Source organism: Rhea pennata, chromosome 3, assembly GCF_028389875.1.
Source record: "Rhea pennata isolate bPtePen1 chromosome 3, bPtePen1.pri, whole genome shotgun sequence".
Classification (NCBI taxonomy): domain Eukaryota; kingdom Metazoa; phylum Chordata; class Aves; order Rheiformes; family Rheidae; genus Rhea; species Rhea pennata.
In genome coordinates, this window is record NC_084665.1 from 60,172,685 (window position 1) to 60,191,939 (window position 19,255).

Here is a 19,255-nt window from a genome sequence, read left to right on the forward strand (position 1 = left end):
TTTTTCCTTTTTTTTTTTTTTTTTTTAATTTAAAAAAAAGAGAGAGAAAGAAAAAGCCACAAAACTCTTAACTGTATTTTGTAGCTGCATATCAGGCTAAAGAATTAACACTACCATTCAGATATTGCCAGAAATGACTCTCCTGCCCCAAACTGCCACCTACTGTGGGTTTCACTTTTAATTGTTAAAGAAATGTCTATTGGGCAGTCTCCAACAGCTATGAATCTACCACTACACAACAAATGATAGATTTGAAGAGCAACAAAAGAATAGAAATGTCACCATGACTAAGAAAACGCCTGCAAACTTTAACACACAGGATACAAAGTAAGTAACCACATACAAGAAAAATCTGAAAGTGTTCTGGCTTACACTTGCACTCAAAGTAGCTTTTAACTACAGCTACCATTACCCAGGCTTGCACATTTTTAGCCTTCTAAAAGAACTTTATTGCTCCTATCAATTATTTTAGTGGGCTCTGCTTCAGGCCCACTGCTACATATTCTATTATGGTAAACTAATATACAATGGTGGTAAAGAGACTGCGTCTTCATTTAAATGTATTTTGTTAACTCTGTTAATTTGATTAACAATCTTGAATCCTTTAACCTTCTCTTTCAGAATACAGAATTTGTTTCTTATGGGGTCTGGACATCCTCTGTCATATCTAAAAGCTTCCCTAAATGAGAATCAAATTCATGTTAATTTGCTAGCATATACAAGAAAATGGAAAGAAGAAAGGACACAGGCCTTCAAATTTAGGAATATGACAACAGTGGACGATTCTTACAACAAAAGCAACTTTTAGTTTGCTTTTTCATATAAAACTCTTAGTTCCCAGGTTATTACCTAAATTTCACCAATACACTACAAAGCAGCTATGATCTTAAACATACAGTTAGCATAAAAGAGCTGTTGGTTAAACTAAAATCTTCTATTATAGCATTTGAAAAAGTAAAACTTACTTCATGTAAGTAATGCAAAGAGTCTTTGTTCTAATATCCATAAGCTCTGAATGGAACTTCATCTTGCTTGTATGACTATTATTAGATGATCATTTTGAATACCTATCTATTCATCAAGGAGCTTGTTTTGTACTAGCCTTAATACTTGATCAGCTATTATTCACTAATGCAGAGACTTAACTATGAGCAAAACCCCAAATTTTCTTTGTTGAGACATAACAGTGTACAGCACTATTCCATTCCATAACCAAATCTTATTAAATATAAACCTTTACAGGTACTATTGAAATAATTTTCATTCCTTAGGCAAATGAAGTAAACTACCTATTTCGAAAAGCAAGCCTGTCAGTCCTTGGTAACGTGCCTGACATAACACTGAGTTATCATTGCTAATATGTGAATTAAATTGACATTTATAAAACAAGAACCAAAAAAGTTTTAATATGAAGGCATAGGAAAAACGCAGTAATTTCATCTTCCAAGTAAAAATGAAGTTTTCGTAAGTTACACACACAGCTCCAATTTTTATTGCTAAAACTATATACAGAAGTACCTGAAATTCTTTGTATACCTATGAAATAAAACCAGAGCATTGAGCTATTTCACTCATAACACGCTGCAACAGCCTTCAAAGAAAGGAGAGGTTCTATCTGCAATTATAGTATCTAAAGTCACATGTTAGCCTACTGCTAAAACAAATAGGGAGAACACAGAAGATAAATCTACAACAGGAGTTTGAAGGAAACAAAATACAGTGAAACAGGTGCCAAATCTGTCTGAGACGCTTGTACTTTCTGCTTTTGTAATATAGTCAGTATTTGTTTCAACTCAAAGAAATGTATTAAATAAATACATTCTTGCCTTTAACCTTACTGTCTTTTTTTGAAAAGGCTTTATTCAACTGATCACCAACTGATCACAGAATTTCCATATACTAAGACATTTGTCAGGACTCTATGGGACAGATGCTCTGAGGCAACTAAGGCCTTCTTTGTACAGGAAAGCGGGAATATAAGTTAGAGCTTCCTAATTTTGAGACCTAGTCTGCAGAAGACTTTCGATTGCACTAGCGCTACCATACTCTCAAATTGCACCCAATATTTAGAAAAAAAGATAGGATTGGAATACTGGCACTACTGAGCACTATTTCACATATTTAATAATAAAACTTCTGGAAGACATTTCTGGAAATTAGGTCTAAGAGGGAGCCAAAAAAACTCCCCAAAAATGCAAAGCAAAAAATAAGCAAGGCCATTTTTTTCCACAGTAGACTGAAATCATGAATAATAGCTTACCACATTTAAACAGTAACCTCTTCAAAAATACAAACAGTATTTTAAATCCTCATCAGACTATACACAGATATAGGCTTTAAAATTCACATTGATAAGGGAAAGGGAATGATTTTCCAGAAGTTCTCAGGATATAAACCTGAGTGAAAAAAAACCAAGAAACAGACTGTAATAAAGGTGAAGGAGGATGCCTGAGGAACTGAACCAACCAGTTTAAGAGGAACTTGCAGAAGCAGTAGGTTACATTTCTGGAACAGAATGGATTTCCACGTATATTCAGGGCAAACAAACCTTATTCAGGTTTAGAATCAGTCACATCTTTACAAAAACAAAACAAAACAAAAAAAAACAGATTTCTGTCCAAAATGCAGTTTGATTTATTCATTCCTGATTCACATAATTGTAATGGCTGTTAATAAAAATGCCATTGTAGATAAGAAGATAGCAAAGAGATTGTTCTCTTCTATCCACCCAAGAACAGACAGGAGGGAGAAAAGATTGTTACTGTCTTAAACAGGGAATGAGATGTAGGTGACAAACTACTGTAGCAAATAGGAAGGAGTTAAAATACGCTAAGAATGAGCAGGGCAAAATTTAAAGATTACAGACTTGGAAATTAGAGATCTTGGACAAAGATCACAAATGAAAAGCTTTTATTTATTATCATCTTCTAATAGTTCTTATCAAATTCTCTAGGTGTATTTCCCAAACTGTTCACAAATGCAAAATGTAAAATAGAAAACTTCTCAAAGATGCTACAATCCTAGCAACACTGTTTTGTCATTAAATCCACATCTCCTCCTCCAGAAATACCCAAAGAAACAGATTAGTCTTGCTGACAGACTTGAAGGTAAAGACCAAGTGCCCATAATTCAAAAATAAAAGCATCTTCTTGAACCAAATACACCTTTTTTAGAGGTATACCACATCTCTCTACTTAGAAGAATGGAGATATTGAATGGGAACGTCCAACTGTGCTCCTTACTGATAATCAGATCCATCGTATATGCTCTTTCCAGGAAGTAATAGCACAAATGACATTTGACAGGGCAATGCAGAGAAAAATAACAAGCAACAGATGAGTGCCAGGAGTAATCCAGGGAAAAATGAGAAATATTTTGTTTTCTCTTCCCTTTTTTATGCTTCAATTTGTTAGGCTGCTTTTTAGAAGAACCACATCCAGTTGCTGCTGTTGCAGATTCAACTCCATTATTCTCTATACTACAGCCTTGTCCAACTAGTAAAGTTTTTTGTCTGGTATCTTCTGGTAACTCCCAGTTATTATACCAGTACTAATAAGTACTACTCATCTACTCTACACTTTACAAAAAACAATCTACAGTTAAAAGAATTATTTTTTTTCTGGACTGATCAAATTATATCATCAAGTATTGCCAATTTGTATAATGTTTCTTTCAAAACTTACTGGTATGACAAGTCAGTTTCCAATATCCCAAAATAGTCATGATAGAAAGGGCAATGACATCTGAAGTATTTACTTACAGCCGTTCTATCTAGAGATTGTAACATGGATACTTTAGCTACTCAAATACATTTAGAAAGTAAGTAAAACATGAATAGTAAAATATGTTTCTTATTGCCACCAGGAGCATTAACTGTTTGAATAGCTTGGAAATTTTATTAATGATACTGATTTCTTCAACTGCCTCAAGCACTACATTAACTTGAACTAATATAGAAACGCCAAAACACCTTTCCAAAAGGCACTCAGTGGCAGCAATGTAACTGGAAGCTGATCAGATTGAATTACATAATCATACTCTAGCTATTGCTCTGTGAGGGACAAAGCATACTTCCTTCAACTCTCTCATTATAAACATGCATTTATCTACATCATCAGATACTTAAAATAACTCCTGATTATTAGCCAGTTTAAAAAAGAAAACATTTCTATCGCATATTGTTAGTGCTTTTCAGCAACTTTAATGGCATTCTCCCAAAGAAGCCCGTTTTCTGAAACAAAATACGACTCTCACTGTTTATCATTAATACAAAACTAAGAATGACCTTACATTACATCTGCTATGAGGATCTTCTTCAAAAGTGGAGAAAGTTGTTAAAAGGAGAAAAAAATATTATAATTTTTGTTCAACTTGTACTATAGGTGGATGTATTGATCACAACTGAATTGTGATGGATTACTTTTTAAAAGAGAAATTAACCAGAAATAGTAGAACTCACCAATTTTTAAAGAATTAAAACTGTATTTGAAATCATTATAGTGTAAGTTATAAATCAAACTCAGTAAGCCTAATGCATATTTCAGTCACAGCAGAGAGGAAAAGAAAATACCTAACAGTATTCTCAAACTAACATAATAATTCTGGAGTTCAGTAACCCTCATCTGACATGACTATTATCAGATTCCTCAGAAAAATAATGGAGGTTAAAGTAGAAGCTGTCTATAAGGGAATGCTCTTCCCAACTTTTTTCAGCTAATCATTGATCTATGCTCCAAAGCATGACAAAAATTGTGATCCACTTTGACAGAATATCTCAACATCTTTACCAACACTTCTTTGGTCTCCTGAGTGCCACTAAAGTTTTGGCTGAGACATTTTGTGACACAAAATTCCACAGATTAATGCTTTTTTAAAATTTCTTTCGTTAGCTTTGTATTTTGCATTTTCAGTTTCAGTGGACGCTTTCTGGTTTTTAATCCTCTCATTTCTCCCCCTTTCAAACAGCTATAAGCTTCTTACACTCTCCTTGGTTATGTTTTCCAGGGTACTATACAGTTTTATTCTTCAATTCTGATCTCCTCCTCTATTTTAGAAATTTCTTCCAAAACCAGAGCTACAGTACTCTTCAACTTGATTCTGCATAGAATTGAGCACTTTTGGTTCCTGATTCCAAAGGCCTTATAGGGAATTAAATGCATTTCACACTGCTCATCATCACCACCCCTTTTTATACAATTAATATCCTATCAAGCTGGTAGTTCCTTCACCAGATCAATATACACTAATCTAAACTAATCAAAAAAAAAGAATCAAAGAAACATACCAATACTTACCTCTGGTTGTGGAACAAAGGCTTGACCTGGAATTATGAAACAGTTTTCAACAGTGCAGAGATGCTGAGACATGATGGACAGTCTGCTACGTTGCTTACCTCCTGTCTTAGCCGTGAGCCTCTATGGAAGAATCAAAACATGTGAATCAGCAAAACTAATGATCAAGAGGAAATTATATTAAAGCGGGATTTTCAGTATCATCTAAGGTAAAGACAAATTGAAAAGAAAAAGGAACAATTAAACCAACCTTTACACACCATCCATCTAGAATTTTTCCCCCCACTGTCCTGCAATCAAATGCACATGAAATGTAGCTACTTGAACTTCTGTAGAACTTTGCGAAAGTCAAAATTATTTTGTATGGACACAAAAGACGACTAAAACACTTCTGACTGCAAGATTCCAGTCAAACATTGCAATGGTTGACAGTACTGTTACTTTCTTTGCACTGCATCAATTCTCTTTCAAGATCAAATGGAGCTCCACAAACTGGAAATTAGATACTTCACAAAATTTCTCCATTATAAACCGGTCTATGCCTACTACAAATGTAAGGAGATTATATCTACTTTATGTAATTTAAGAATACCTAACAATACACAGCATTTAACACTTAAAAGTTCAACTTAGTAATTCTTGGAATATCACAAGAAATTTCTCATCAAGGTTATAAAAAATCATATCTATTAGTCTAGTAGCTAACAAAATAGTCCCACATCCTTGGAAGTCAGCTGCAGAGGAGCTGGTAATGAGATGTTGTTTTAAGTCACATAATAAATTATTAAGATTAAAAATAACACTGAGTGAAGGAGAAGTAAATTTAAGAAACAAGAAAAACTTCCCTTAGTAAGCCAGATAAATAGGACAGTTTATGGGAAGCTGTTTCAGTTGACTGAGGCTCCAATTCAGTCACTGAGCAAACAACTGTAGGAATCTAGAGATGTCTCAGCTCTTCAGCAGCTGGTTATTCCTTTTTTTTGTAACAAGTTCTGCCCCCACAGTAGTAGTGGTTGGAGAGATCACATTCACAGACTTTAGTATCTCCACTTCAAACGTGGCTTCTTAGGACAGATCTAACCATGCTGTAGCTTTAACATAGTATGCTGGATGATGAACTAGGACCACTGAGATACAGATTCTCTTTTACTAACAAGGAAGGAACTGCTCCAAAGGATGCAGCAGACAGTAATAGCAATCTGCTGAAGAACACCAGGCTGCAGTTGTCTGTCAAAATCCTGCAAGGTCTGTAGAGCAAGGAAGCTCCAAAAATTTATCACATTAACCTAAAAGCATGTAAAGTAGTAGTCAAGACAGAAGGTTTTCCACACTTTCATGATCTGGCAAGAAATACATTCCAAATATAAAAAAGACCTAAGTAAAACAATCCTAAAATGCTAGAGAATATTACATTAACTAAACAGAAATCAAATTTTGAAGATTCCTGTTCTTATTTTTCACTACCTTAACCACAAATAAATGATGAAAAGGCAATCTGCATATCCCCTAACGTCTGTACCTCATGTAGCTTCTGATGAAAATTGTACTCATGAAATGCTGCCATGAGTATTAAAACTATGCCTGAAGAAAGAATTAAACCTATTGCTAAAGTTTTTTTTTCTTTTCTTTTTCTTTTCTTTTTTTTTTAAACAATTCCCCTGAAAGGCAGTTTAAGTATCAGCACAGAGCAAATAAAGTATTTTTCAAAGTCTTTTCTGAAAGAAAGTTCAATGATTCTTTTTTGCCTACAACAGCATTTAAAGCTACCTTAAATAGTTTCAGAGGAAGCCTGTTAAAAATCCATCAGCCATAGTTACTACTCTTTCAAAAAAACAAGACTGGAAAGTCTAACAATGCAATCAGATATGCACTTCCGTAATCTCAATGCTATATACTGTTTCATTTTCCTGCAATGGAAATGAGACAGACATAAGGACAGAGCCTGTAATCCTTCCACTGCCAATTTAAACAAGCCACTCTCACTTTCCAGGAAAACAAGCTAACAAGTTTCAGGTGGTCAGTTCCTTCACTTCAGCTACAGAAGGGGTAAGTTAACAAGTCCACTTCTGGGCAGTAACATCTTAAAAGACTATGACCCACAGAGGAGCTAAGAATGTACTTTTGTAACCTAAGTAATTTTTGTAGTTTTTTTTCTCCCTCTCTTCTCAAAATTTTCTTTGTTCTTATCTTTAAAGTATGGACAGTATCTGAAACTGCACTAATCTACCCATGCTAGAGTTCACCTAACTGGACAAGATTTTTGTGTCTATTACTAATATTTCACCAAGGCATGAAGTAAATCAAAGATTCTGAAACTTAACCCAGAATTTACTCAAGATGATACTAAATGCCTCTTTCAAACCCGCTCGCTATCAACTGCTTTCAGTGACTATCTCATTAACACCAGCACATTGGTTTGTTCTTCAGTAAGCTGCATCATATTACTTTGTTTTCCACAAATACATATTAAAAAGTCTCTATGGCAGATTTGAGGGTTTTCTTCCACAGAAGTTAATGCTAATTTTACAAAACAGAACTAAGGAGACAAAATGATCTGCCCAACACTTAATAGTGTCACTTTTACTACTGTAGATAGTTCTACAATAGACAGAACCTTAGCCTCCTTAATAGGCCTCAAAATTCAGTATATGATAACATAAACGCTATTTTTCATCAACAGTTTTAATCAATTTAATCAAATCATGTCAGAACAGAGAAGCCAGTAGCAGTAGTTCTAAACTGACATAATTCATGCTGAACAGTTGTGTTACCAGGAAACAGAGAAACAGGAAGATGTCATCAGCAAGAAATGCAAAGAAATTTTTCACTTGTTACACCAGCTAAAACAAGCCTGACCACAAACAAAACCTGTTGTTTTTTTTCCTTATTGTTAGTATCAAGTTATCTTAGCTAATAATAAGGCAAATGGCTCCATTCCATGACACAATGTTCCCCTACTGCTGAGCTTATGCCAGACATACTTTCTTTAGTACTTAGATTCTTTGTTTAGAAAAGTCCAATAATGTCACTGAGCTTTTGAATACAAGAGATACCTAATCTGGTACTGAAATATTACATAATTTATTATCTGTATTAAATATTAAGCTGCTGTTTATTTACTAGTACTAAATATGTCTGTAATATGCCAGATCACAATGATTCACTTAAGCTACTATAGAGATTCAGACAAAAGATACAGATTTTGATTCTCATTGCTCCTCCTAATCATAAGACAAAACAGTCTCATGTGAAAGGCAGCTTCTCTCCAAAATGAATGTAACAGGATATCAAATCAATTATGGAAATGCAAACCATGCACAATGATTACCTCTTCAGTGGAAACTCTGTTTAAACAAACATGTAAGTCTCAAGGTGAGAATCTCCTTGAGAAGGAGGAGAAGAATGTAGACTCAACCACAGTTAACAATGATTCACTATGTGAACCTGAGTATATCATTCAATTTCCTAATGTTTTTACTCCTCAACTTTTTAAGTACAAGGAATTTAGAGTGCACGGTACTTTGCATCTCATTTGAGCTATGTTGGGTACAGAAGCACTATAATCTGCATGTCACTGATGGCATATGCAGCTGGTTACAGCTACATAAAGTACTGAGTGCATTTACGTTCTCAACGCTATGCCCATTTTTTTCTATCTTCATCCAAAACCTAAAAATTTTTCCATCCTCACTTTGCATTTTTTAATCATAGTCCATTTGCTATACTTTGCAATGTAGTATAATCTCAAATGGCCTGAAATCATTCTGGAAAACAGAAACGGATTTTTTTTTATGCCAGAAACCACGTGAACTCAGAATTAATTAAAGAAATCTGGTTTACTGCATACTAAATGTTTGTCCCTGATGTTCTCTAGAGCCACCTACAGGAACCACTTCACCTCTTACCTTGAACTTTTCAAGGTCAAAGTAATCATAGAATCATAGAATGGTAAGGTTGGAAGGGACCTCTGGAGATCATCTAGTACGACCCTCAGCCTAGCCCCTACAGGGACTAAACCTGCCATCTTGGCATTAGCAGCACTATGCCTTAACCAGCCAAGCTAAACCTGCACAGAATGCTTTTCTAAGACCTCAAAATAACAACAGACATGCCACTTGTATACATAATTACTGTTAATTTAAATATTGTAAAAAAATAGTAACATCTTCCTTTTAGAGCTGTTATTTTGAAAGATTAAAAATAAAAAAAACATATATTTAGGTCACACATAGAAAACCAAGTATTTCTGAACACTGGACTAATTAGATAGTTCTCAAAGCATTCTGCCTGTCCTTATTTGTTTATTGAGAATGGAATGCAGATAAGAAGTCAATAGAAATAAAGTTAAGTCTGAAAGCATTTTGAAGTAGGCTATCCAGTATCAATTGATGTAAAGTCTCTGTCCACCTCTCTGTCTCTGTCCACCTCTCTGTCTCTGTCCACCTCTCTCAGAGGACAAAGGAAATAACTTTTTTGTTAATTACTTTTTGTTTGAAAAGTAAGGAAAAACAGACTGACAAAACGGTGTAAGAATGACTGAGAGAAAAGGAAAAAAGTTATAGAAAGAGTGCTGTGGAATCTATTCATGTTGAAGCAGTCAAACTTCAGAAAAGAATCTATTAAGCACTTCAGTACCTTAATGAAATATATCCCTACATAAGAAATTTTTAAAAATAATTTTGTGTGATGGGAAAGAACTGAACTGTTAATCAAAGCTCAACTTCATGCTTTACAGCCACAGACGATATCCAAATTAAAACTGAATCAGCACCTTCCTCTTTCTAAAGCCAACTAAGAGGGGTTTTGTACTTTCAAATTATAAGCAAAATGTTGCATCTAAACAAAGTTGTGTTCAATTTATCATCTTTTAAAATTTTAGTAAAAAGTAACATCTTACCTCCGCAACTTCCTTTTGAAAAGTCAATGTCATCTGGGTCCTGCCATAAATAAAAGGTCCATCTCTTTTGGAAACATTTGCAAGCCATTTGATGATTAGAGGAGTTGAAACACTGAAGGGCAGATTTCCAATGATATGTATATTTGGTGGCTCTGTGAACATTTGGTAGACAAAAAAATAACAATTAAAAATTATTTTTTGAATAAGATTTTGCTATGAAATAACGTATTAAAAACATGCATATCAACCTCCACTTAAAATATGAAAACAATTTTTACTGTGCCATACCAAACAAACATTTCCACTTACACTTGTCTTACAGTCACCCTATTAAGAATACTGCCAAAATTGTGTTACTGTTCAAGGTAACCAGTTGGACAAAAAATGATTAGGTTTGAATTTCAGTTATATCAGAATAAATCCACTGATTTCAGCTGAGCTATTCCAGAACAGCAGAAATACATAATTTAGACAACAGCATTTCCATGGTTTTACACTATAAGTACAGAATAAATATCCAATTTTAACATTCCATCCAATATTTTCACCCTGGGTTCATTTTACTGACTGTTCATAACTCCCAAATAATTACCTTGCTCCAACTGGACACAACTCTGCCTCTGTACAAGAATCCTCTGAAAAATAAAAGTCTAATAGCAAGCACAAGAGTGCCTGTTAGCCAATGGAAGTTATATATATTGTTCAATAAGGGGGCATTTCATTAGTGGAGACCCTTATCTCTAATCAGAAGTGCAATAAAAGGAACAGAAAGAAAGCATAACATTGTTTCTTATATTCTACAGTAGTTAATAATATGAATGAGAAATTGTATCAATTTCAAGTTGGTTTTCTGTCACTTCTTACTTATTGTGTAGGTTATCTTTGATACTTCTAGGATATTTGTGATATTTCACAAATATCAGATGGATAAGTATCCTTCTGAAATTCACTAGCTTTTCTAATTTTCATATGGCAATAATACAGCTGAAGCATATCTTACCTATAACTAGTTCGCTCTAACTAGTTTTATTTAAACTGCATTTCATCTTCAAACATGCATTTGTTCATACTTTGTTTTGTGAGGCACTTACCAATGCAATGAGGCAAATACAGCATTGAATTTTTCAAGGTAAAGATCACATGGCATGATCTTTTATGTTCTAAATGAGAAAGCAGGTTACTGTTCTTCTGGGCCTGCACAGATTGGCAGATTTCTTAAATTAAGAAATTTGGCAAAGGGGCCTGGAAGTTCATCTCTGATTTATCTAATACAGTCACATGCTCCAAAAGGGAGGTAAAATCAAGTCCTAAGAGAACCCCAGGTTTGAAAAAAGCCTCTGATTATATTCTGCATTTGCCAAAGATATGCAGCTGAAGCCAATGCAAGAAGAAAACTGATTTTTTTTGAGGAAAACTGATTTTTTTGAGTTCTTCCAAATTTCAAAGGTATTTATAGAAGTTTTGTTCAGTGGAAAAACAGAGGTGGTTTTTGGCTTATTCCAAAAGAAGAAGAAACTAGGGAGAAAGTATATTGTTTGCTTTACTTTTATACTTTCCAAGAGACATTATTGTACAGTGAGGACACACTAGAGCTAACAACTGCAAAGCCCTACTGTAATTTTGACTAAGGTGCATGACACAAATTCCGTATTTTTGGCTTTGAAGATGATTCTTTAATTGTTTCCTTTTGATATATAAGAACAGAAGAGAAAAGACTAGCTGCCTTCTCTTTTCTTACCTTCAAAATGTACCCAGTAAGAGAGTAGCACCTGCACTGATACAATGAATTCCAGCTATATTGCCAAACTTTAACTCAGAAACCTTAAAAACGAAACAATAAATAAACCACAATCAAATACTAACCATCCTCCCAGTTCTTTTTTAAGTGCTTTGGAAAAGCTTTCTCCATCTTATATGTAAGAATATCTCCATGAACAATGTTCACTTTTCCCGGAGCTGCTTCAGATAGCATCTGTTTGTAGGCAATCAAGCAGAATTAGGTGTAGTTCATGCTAAGTTTTGAATGCATTCATTTCCAGCTTCAGCAACAGCAAGATTTAAACCATTACTATATATTCTGTACATTAATCTTCACTGTATGAAAAAGTACAATAGCAGTTAAAACTGAGTGCACTATTAGTAAGTATTTACCTAAAAAGTGAATACTAATAATACAAGTCTGAAGGTGTGATTCTGCAAAGGTTTACTATTTACAGCTATAGAATTCCTTTTTTAACCCGAAGTGAGCTAAATTCTGTGTAGAAAGTACAAAAAAACAGCTTAACTAAAAACTAAGTGTTCCCACATGTTTTAAATGCATTTCCAACTAGGAAAAAAATCTAACCCCAACTCCAAGCCATTTAACAGATTTTCAACACTGCACTAGCAATTATACTGCATACAAATCCACTAACCTGCCTTTGTCAAATCTTTCTTTGAAATTGCTATAAATGTGTAATAGGATGAAAGTTAACATCAGGTCAACAAGAAAACAGCATAAGAGGAAGCAGACAGCTGTCTACAGAGGTACAGGTTATCACCATATATGCTATTGTTTCTTAATAATGGTTTCCAAGTCAAGAGTGTCTGGGGTTTTTTATTATTACACTTACTATAATTGAGAACTGCATTTAATTTATCAACTGAAAACCACAGTAGTACACTGCTAACTTGAACAAAAGATTGAGAAACCCACTGAAACTTTCTCAATTTTAAGACAAATGTGTATAGCTAACATCATTATAGGAGCTCCTGTGCACTGAGCACATGGTGAAATACAGGCCAAGTGATTTTCCATTACGAAGACGCTCTTATAAGAATAAGAACAACTAAACAAGAGCACAGGCCACTGGAAGGGCATAAAGAACACAAAAGGTATGTTCCAAAGAATTAAATGGTCTTCCTGAGAGAATTTTTGTATTCAATCCACTCCTTGCTTAAAAGTGGCCTTTCTCTCGTCATAATTCTTTCTAGCCTAACAGCTATTAGAGTGCATAATACAGGGAGGTCTTTTTTTAAAAAAAGTGGGACAGAATAGACAGACTCTTGGCTTAAGTGTTATTCTATGCACATATGTTCATCACTGTACTTCAGTTCTGCAGTAAAGAGGAACCAAACTTCAGTTCAGTGATAAAGATCACAGTTCAAAAAACAGCCAGTGAAAAAAATGCTGAATGATTTATGTCAGTGATTTTATAAATATCACAAAAGAAACTTTTAAGTAACAGTCTCTAAGTGTTGTTTTAATCTCCCACATTCTCTGCTACTCAAATCTCAGCCCTTTTATGAGTATGTTTTTAATAGAGCTTTTAATGAGAAACTAGAAAAAGAGACATTATGACTCACATTATCACAAAAGAAAGACTCATTGTCTTATGTATCGTGTTATTGGGGGCAACGTAAACCAAATTTAATACTAATAGAGGCAAGATATTACTTGTTCATTCATATCCACTGTTCCTGAATTGTAATATATTTATATTTAATAACCTCACCAAGACATATTCATTTCTACTGTGAGAAAGTGGCTAATGAAAAATAATGACACTATGCTAATACTCAAGTCAAAAGCTGAAGGGAAAAAAAGTATAAATAGCATAATTATCAACAGCTAACCCTACTAAGATATAGTTACATGCATACTTGTTTTTAAGGATATGATTTAAGCAGTTTCATTAACATCTTACATTGTTACTATCATGCAAAGAAATGGTAGCAGTTCTCAAGTGAACTGGCTATTCACTGTTGATTCACTACAGAAGACACAGGGGATTAATATGCAATACTAGGAAAGCCCTTTGAATTGTTATGATCTAAGATTGTAGAGCCCCATGCGAAGAGTCAAATCTAAACAGATTTTGGACTCTCCTTTTGTTGCTAGATTTAGAAGGTTGAGTTCCATAAATGTTAAAGTTTAGTAACAATACAAGCAAACACTACTTGCAAAATGGCACAGTGAGTTGTGAACTTACACTGACAGTAAAAGAAATAAGCAAAAGTTTAGCAGTGTTTTTTGGAAAATGTAAATACTTATCTTAATCTGCTGTATCTGGATATTAATCTGCATTGAATTTATATTAAATTTGTATTAATTTGTATTAAATGGAGACATACAAGCAAAATACTACAAACTTTAAAGAATAATCATTAGGATTAGAATGAAAAAGTAAGACCAAAGGACATCAAACGATGTCAACTACTATTTGGTCTAAGCATAAAGCACCTGAAGTATCTCAACCTGCAGAAACTAGATAGGTCTTTGCCTTAATTTAGCTGCAGAATCAGGTCCTAGAGACTTAATGATTGCTTGAATGAAAAGGTATATATATATATATATAAAAAAGTAGGAGCAATTTATTGTCATACTACATGTATCTTTTTTTCAAGCAAACGACTGCGGATTTTAGCCAAAGAAACATAAACTTTTGTACGAACAAAAGTGTTCATAATCGCCAAATTCAGACTACCTAATGCTGGTGCTTCTGCAGAAACAGATATACCAGAGAGATCAGCTGCTTTTTTCCTGATTCTGTTTTTTTCCTACATTGAAAAAAATACTGTAAAATAAAGTGATCAGAAATATGGAAAGTCATCATTTTGAAAGACAAAGAACTTGATCAAACAGAAGATATTTGATATCTAATTAATTTAAATCTCTGTTTAAATTTTTTTTCATATGGCCTGGAATTAGTAAGATTCTTACTAATTCTTATTACCAAATAATAGGTAAAGCATCCAAATAAATATAATCAGATAAATTATTTTGTTCCTTCTAGTCAAAACTAAGCAAAATAACTGAACATCAGGAAGAAATCTAGGAAATGCTAGCACTTTAGATAGAACTTGTAAAGCTATTTTCAAATTTTCAGGTCAAAACAGGACACTTCGAATCTTTAAATGTTTCTAAGTGTTCTTCTTCCATGTTGTAAATATATTTATGAAAATTACTCTCTGGCTGATACCTGCAATCCTGGAATAAATCGAGCATCTTTTTCAACTAAAAGTAGTTGTGCAACATCAGCACTGAGGATTGACCTGGTAATCCCTCCTGGTCCAGGGCCCACTTCACAAACATGGGCATTTTTCAGCTCGCCAGCTTGTCTCACTATCTTATCTGTAAGACATAAAAAACATACTAAGACTTTATTTTTGAAAGAATTCAGATCACTAAGATAAATTAATTGTTTATTGTTAAAATACAAGTGTGCTTATTTCAGAACAGACACAAACAGTGGTCCATCCCAGTTAAAAGACCACATGCATGCTAGACTGCACATAATTCAGTTTTGTTTCATCCATATGCTCAACTGTTTAAAAAGGACTATTTTCAGTTTAAGGCCTTTAATATACAATGTCCCTAATTACAGAATCACATAAGGAGTATTATTTTTCATCTGTAAACCAGCAGCACTATTCTGCTCCCTTAAGTACATGCCTGTATTAATCATCCCAAAGTCTCACTACTTTAAATATATACTACAGGAAATCCATTTCAAGGAAATTGAAGAAGGAAAAAGGATAAAGAGAAACATTACCAAGATTACAACATGCAGAGGACAATTTTATGAGGAAAGAGCAAGAGTAAAGGTAAAAGCTGGAATTGGGACAACTGGTAATTATAGAAACTGGGGCAGTTAAAACATGTGGAAGGAACATTTGTCCAAAAAGGTAAGGATATAATATTAAAATATTGGAAGAGATAACAGCAAAGAAGGAAAAAAGGAAAGGAAGCATTGATGAAAATTCAGCTAATGAAGCAAAGAGCTCCTTAAGAAGCATGGATAGGGAAATTATGCAGCTGACACCACAAGCTTCTCAAGTATGCAATAAAAAACAGATATCTGAAGACTTGTTTGTGTGTAAGGTTGTGCTGAACGCATGCAGAAATTTTCATTTCAAGCTTAAGAGCATGGTAATTCAAGAACTGGAACTGAGTTTTATGTTCACACACTAAAACTTTATCAGCCTGAATTTTAAAATCATCAGCTACATGGAGCTACTCTGCATTTATTACTGCAAAGCCCAGCCACCCTAGAATAGTTAGGAATCCCCTCATAGATTGAAGAACATTGCCAGCTTCGGCACTCAGTGCTGAGACAAAGCTTGAAATTACTCAATGGATTAGAACAATGCAACTGGCTTAAAAAGCTACAAAATTCCCAATAAACTGAGACACACAATGTTCCTAATCACAATATACAATAAATTAAAATGCACAATGCGTTACAGTGCTTTTTATGACACAAAAGAATTTGAAAAAAAATCTTTCATTTTTGAATCAAACAAATTACAAATTATGACAATGTCTCAATGTTAATAGTATTATTAAGGCTTGGATTCTTGCATTATCAATCAGTAACTGAACATTTAATACAGGAATATCGTTTCTACCTAAAAATTACATCATTTAGTCTCTAAAGGAACTCATTTCCTTGAAATCTGCAAGTAAAACCAATTACTAAGCTGAAACTGCTTTAACTACTTTTTAAAGAAATCACAGAATCAAATCTTCGAAAGACGTTTACCACTGAGCCATTGTGAGTTTGACAGATGACATCATGCAAACGTAATAACCTCAGCCACAATCTGAGTTCTGAAGAAAACCAGGAAACGTTTTATAGTAGCTAAAAATACATAGAATAAAATATCTCACCTGTCAATCGCAAATCCAATAGAAAGTTCTGGGAAAGCTGTTTCTGTGCTCGGAGACGGAAGAGTTTAATAATCTCTCCAATAGTTGGCAGAGGAGGCAGACGGAAAGCAGGCACTTTTCCTGGAACAGCCATCAGCCAAAACTACTGTCCCTTCTCCTAAAGAGACATTGAAAAGATGATTCTAGTATATGCAATAGATTCTGGTATATACAGTATTAAAGACTCTATTAATGTTTACAAATCAAGACAAAATTTACAAATCATTATACACATGCTGAATTTTAACCATCGGTACTTTCATTGTATGCAGTACTTATGTTCAGCATGTAGCTGTTGGATTTGGGTAATGGTGGTGGCACACAGGTTTGCCAGAACAGCAGGCAAAACAAAACCATCTTGTAACTGCTCCATTTCAAAATTCATTACTTAAAAGAAAAATCATTAAGGGGAGTGTGATAGAACTTAAGGTGTCATATATAGCCAGAAAGTATTTAATAAAAATTGCCCCAAAAAGAAATAAAAGGAACTTTCTTTCCTGCTGAATCTACTCTTCTAAGCAGAGGCAAAGATAAGGAATCCCAAGTGTAGGCCATGGTATGTTTCTTCAAAAATTCTCTTCACTTTCAGGACAGTAGAACAAAACATTTTGTTGACACCTCTGATCTCACGATACCCCCCTCTGGCACAAGACCTTGAGACTAACGAATTCCAGCATGAAGTGCTCACATTGTATTGCACAGCCTATCACACAATCCTTCATTTCAGAGACACAGCCTCAACAGGCAACAGACCATCTGAAAAGAGGCTGCTTTCAGCTTTTTATATCTTAGCATCGTGTCTCATGACCACGACTGACGAGGGCAAACCCTTGGATGATTAGATAATTCTGTCAGAAAAAGGGGGAAGCTTTCAGGGCAGGAGTTGTTTTGTGTCCTTTCACAGCCGCTTGTGCCCACACGGGTCTGGGAGAGCAGCACAGAAACCTGCTACAGGGAGCAGCCATCAGGAACAGCCCTGAGCCCCGAAGCCAGCGTAGACGCAAGCCAGTTTTGTCAACCCAACGGCCGCCCCCGAGACCCCGCAGTTTCTTCCCGAAGCAGCACGGCGCCACGGGTGCCCACCGCAGGCAGCCAAGCCAAGCCAAGCCAAGCCAAGCCAAGCCATCACCGCCCTCTGCGGGAGCTCCCCCCCACCCCCCGGAGCCCCTTCAGGGCCTGTCAGGGCCGGCGGGGCGGGGCAGGACCCGGCGCGGCCCCGCCTCGCGGGCGGCCGCTCCCCGCCCAGCTCGCACCCCGCCCCACGAACGTCACCGCCTTCTGAGCAGGCGCCGGCACCGCGCATGCTCCCGGTGACGCAAGGGGGAGAGGTTGGGCCACCGGGAGTTAGCGCGCAAGCCCCGAGCACGGCCGGGGAAGCTTGCGGCGCGCGCAAGGGCCGGCACCCGAATCTGGCGCCGTTTAACGGACAGGGGCCCACGCGCGGTAAAGACGCCAACGCCCTTCCTTCCTCCGTCCGCGGCTGCGGAGAGGAAGCCTTACGAGGAGCGACCAAGCAGCGCCAGGCTTTCTTAGGATGTAGGCTAGGACCGAACCCGGAAAGGGAAGGTGCTCTCGTGCCCTCTCCCGGCCCTTCTCAGAGCGCATGCGGCTGCGCGGCGCCCTGAGGGCGGGGCTGCCGGGCTACGCATGCGCGCAGGGCAGCGCGGAGCTGGTGGCGGGCAAGCCGACCTTGTCTGTGGGCATGCGCAGTCAGGCAGCCGTAGTCGGAGGTGGTGGTGGTGTGAGGACTTGCTTGGTTTTGGCCCTTCTTTAGTCCTCGTTGCTGTTTCCCTTTTTTAATGGGGGCGGCTTGTCCTTTTCGCACGCATAGTAGAAACTTTCCAAAAAGTTTTCTCTGTTTTGCTGTGATTTCTGGCATTACTGCACAAGGGGGATCCTGCTGTACCTGCACAGGAGGCCCCTGGAGCAGGGCCCTGGTTAGAGCTGTTGCAGCTCTTCTCAAGAGATGGACTGTGAAAGTGGGCCTAAAACGGCAGAAACGGTGCTTCAAACACAGCCATGATGACCTAAAGCACGCACAAACTCGTGAAACAGTATAAGAAAAATATGGTAGTTTTGCTGTGGTGTTACGGGTTAAAGTACAATTTATTAATCTCTATGGTAACTCAGTTTATCTGATGTTTTCATACAGGTAGTAATGTAATCTACAAAGCTCTGGGAGTAGGCACATAGATGTTAACTTATGTTTTCAAAAGTCATTGAACTTGTAATTGATTTTTGCTTTTAAGCTTAATAGTAGTATTCCTGTGAATGACTAGCTTATATAAACTGAGTAATTGTATGTTCCAATACAATTTCTGCTACAAAATATTTTGTACCTACATACACATGTATGTGTGTCTGTGTATATGTGTA

The 19,255-nt window shown here is 36.0% G+C and overlaps 1 protein-coding gene across 2 annotated transcripts in view; it reads right to left on the reverse strand.

Annotated features, from left to right (window-relative positions):
* Nucleotides 1-18,458, reverse strand: part of TFB1M (transcription factor B1, mitochondrial) — a 32,730-nt gene extending 14,272 nt beyond the window's left edge. Inside the window, exons 1-6 of one of the 2 annotated variants that reach the window (XM_062572411.1) lie at nucleotides 18,380-18,458; nucleotides 16,841-16,997; nucleotides 15,150-15,301; nucleotides 12,052-12,160; nucleotides 10,189-10,340; nucleotides 5,295-5,414 (exon numbers count right to left, since the gene is read on the reverse strand). In XM_062572411.1, coding sequence (XP_062428395.1) covers nucleotides 5,295-5,414; nucleotides 10,189-10,340; nucleotides 12,052-12,160; nucleotides 15,150-15,301; nucleotides 16,841-16,973 — 666 coding nt within the window. In that variant the 5' untranslated portion in view covers nucleotides 16,974-16,997; nucleotides 18,380-18,458. The remainder of the gene's footprint in view (nucleotides 1-5,294; nucleotides 5,415-10,188; nucleotides 10,341-12,051; nucleotides 12,161-15,149; nucleotides 15,302-16,840; nucleotides 16,998-18,379) is intronic. The other variant, XM_062572410.1, reaches the window with a different exon arrangement.
* Between the last annotated feature and the right edge of the window lie 797 nt (nucleotides 18,459-19,255).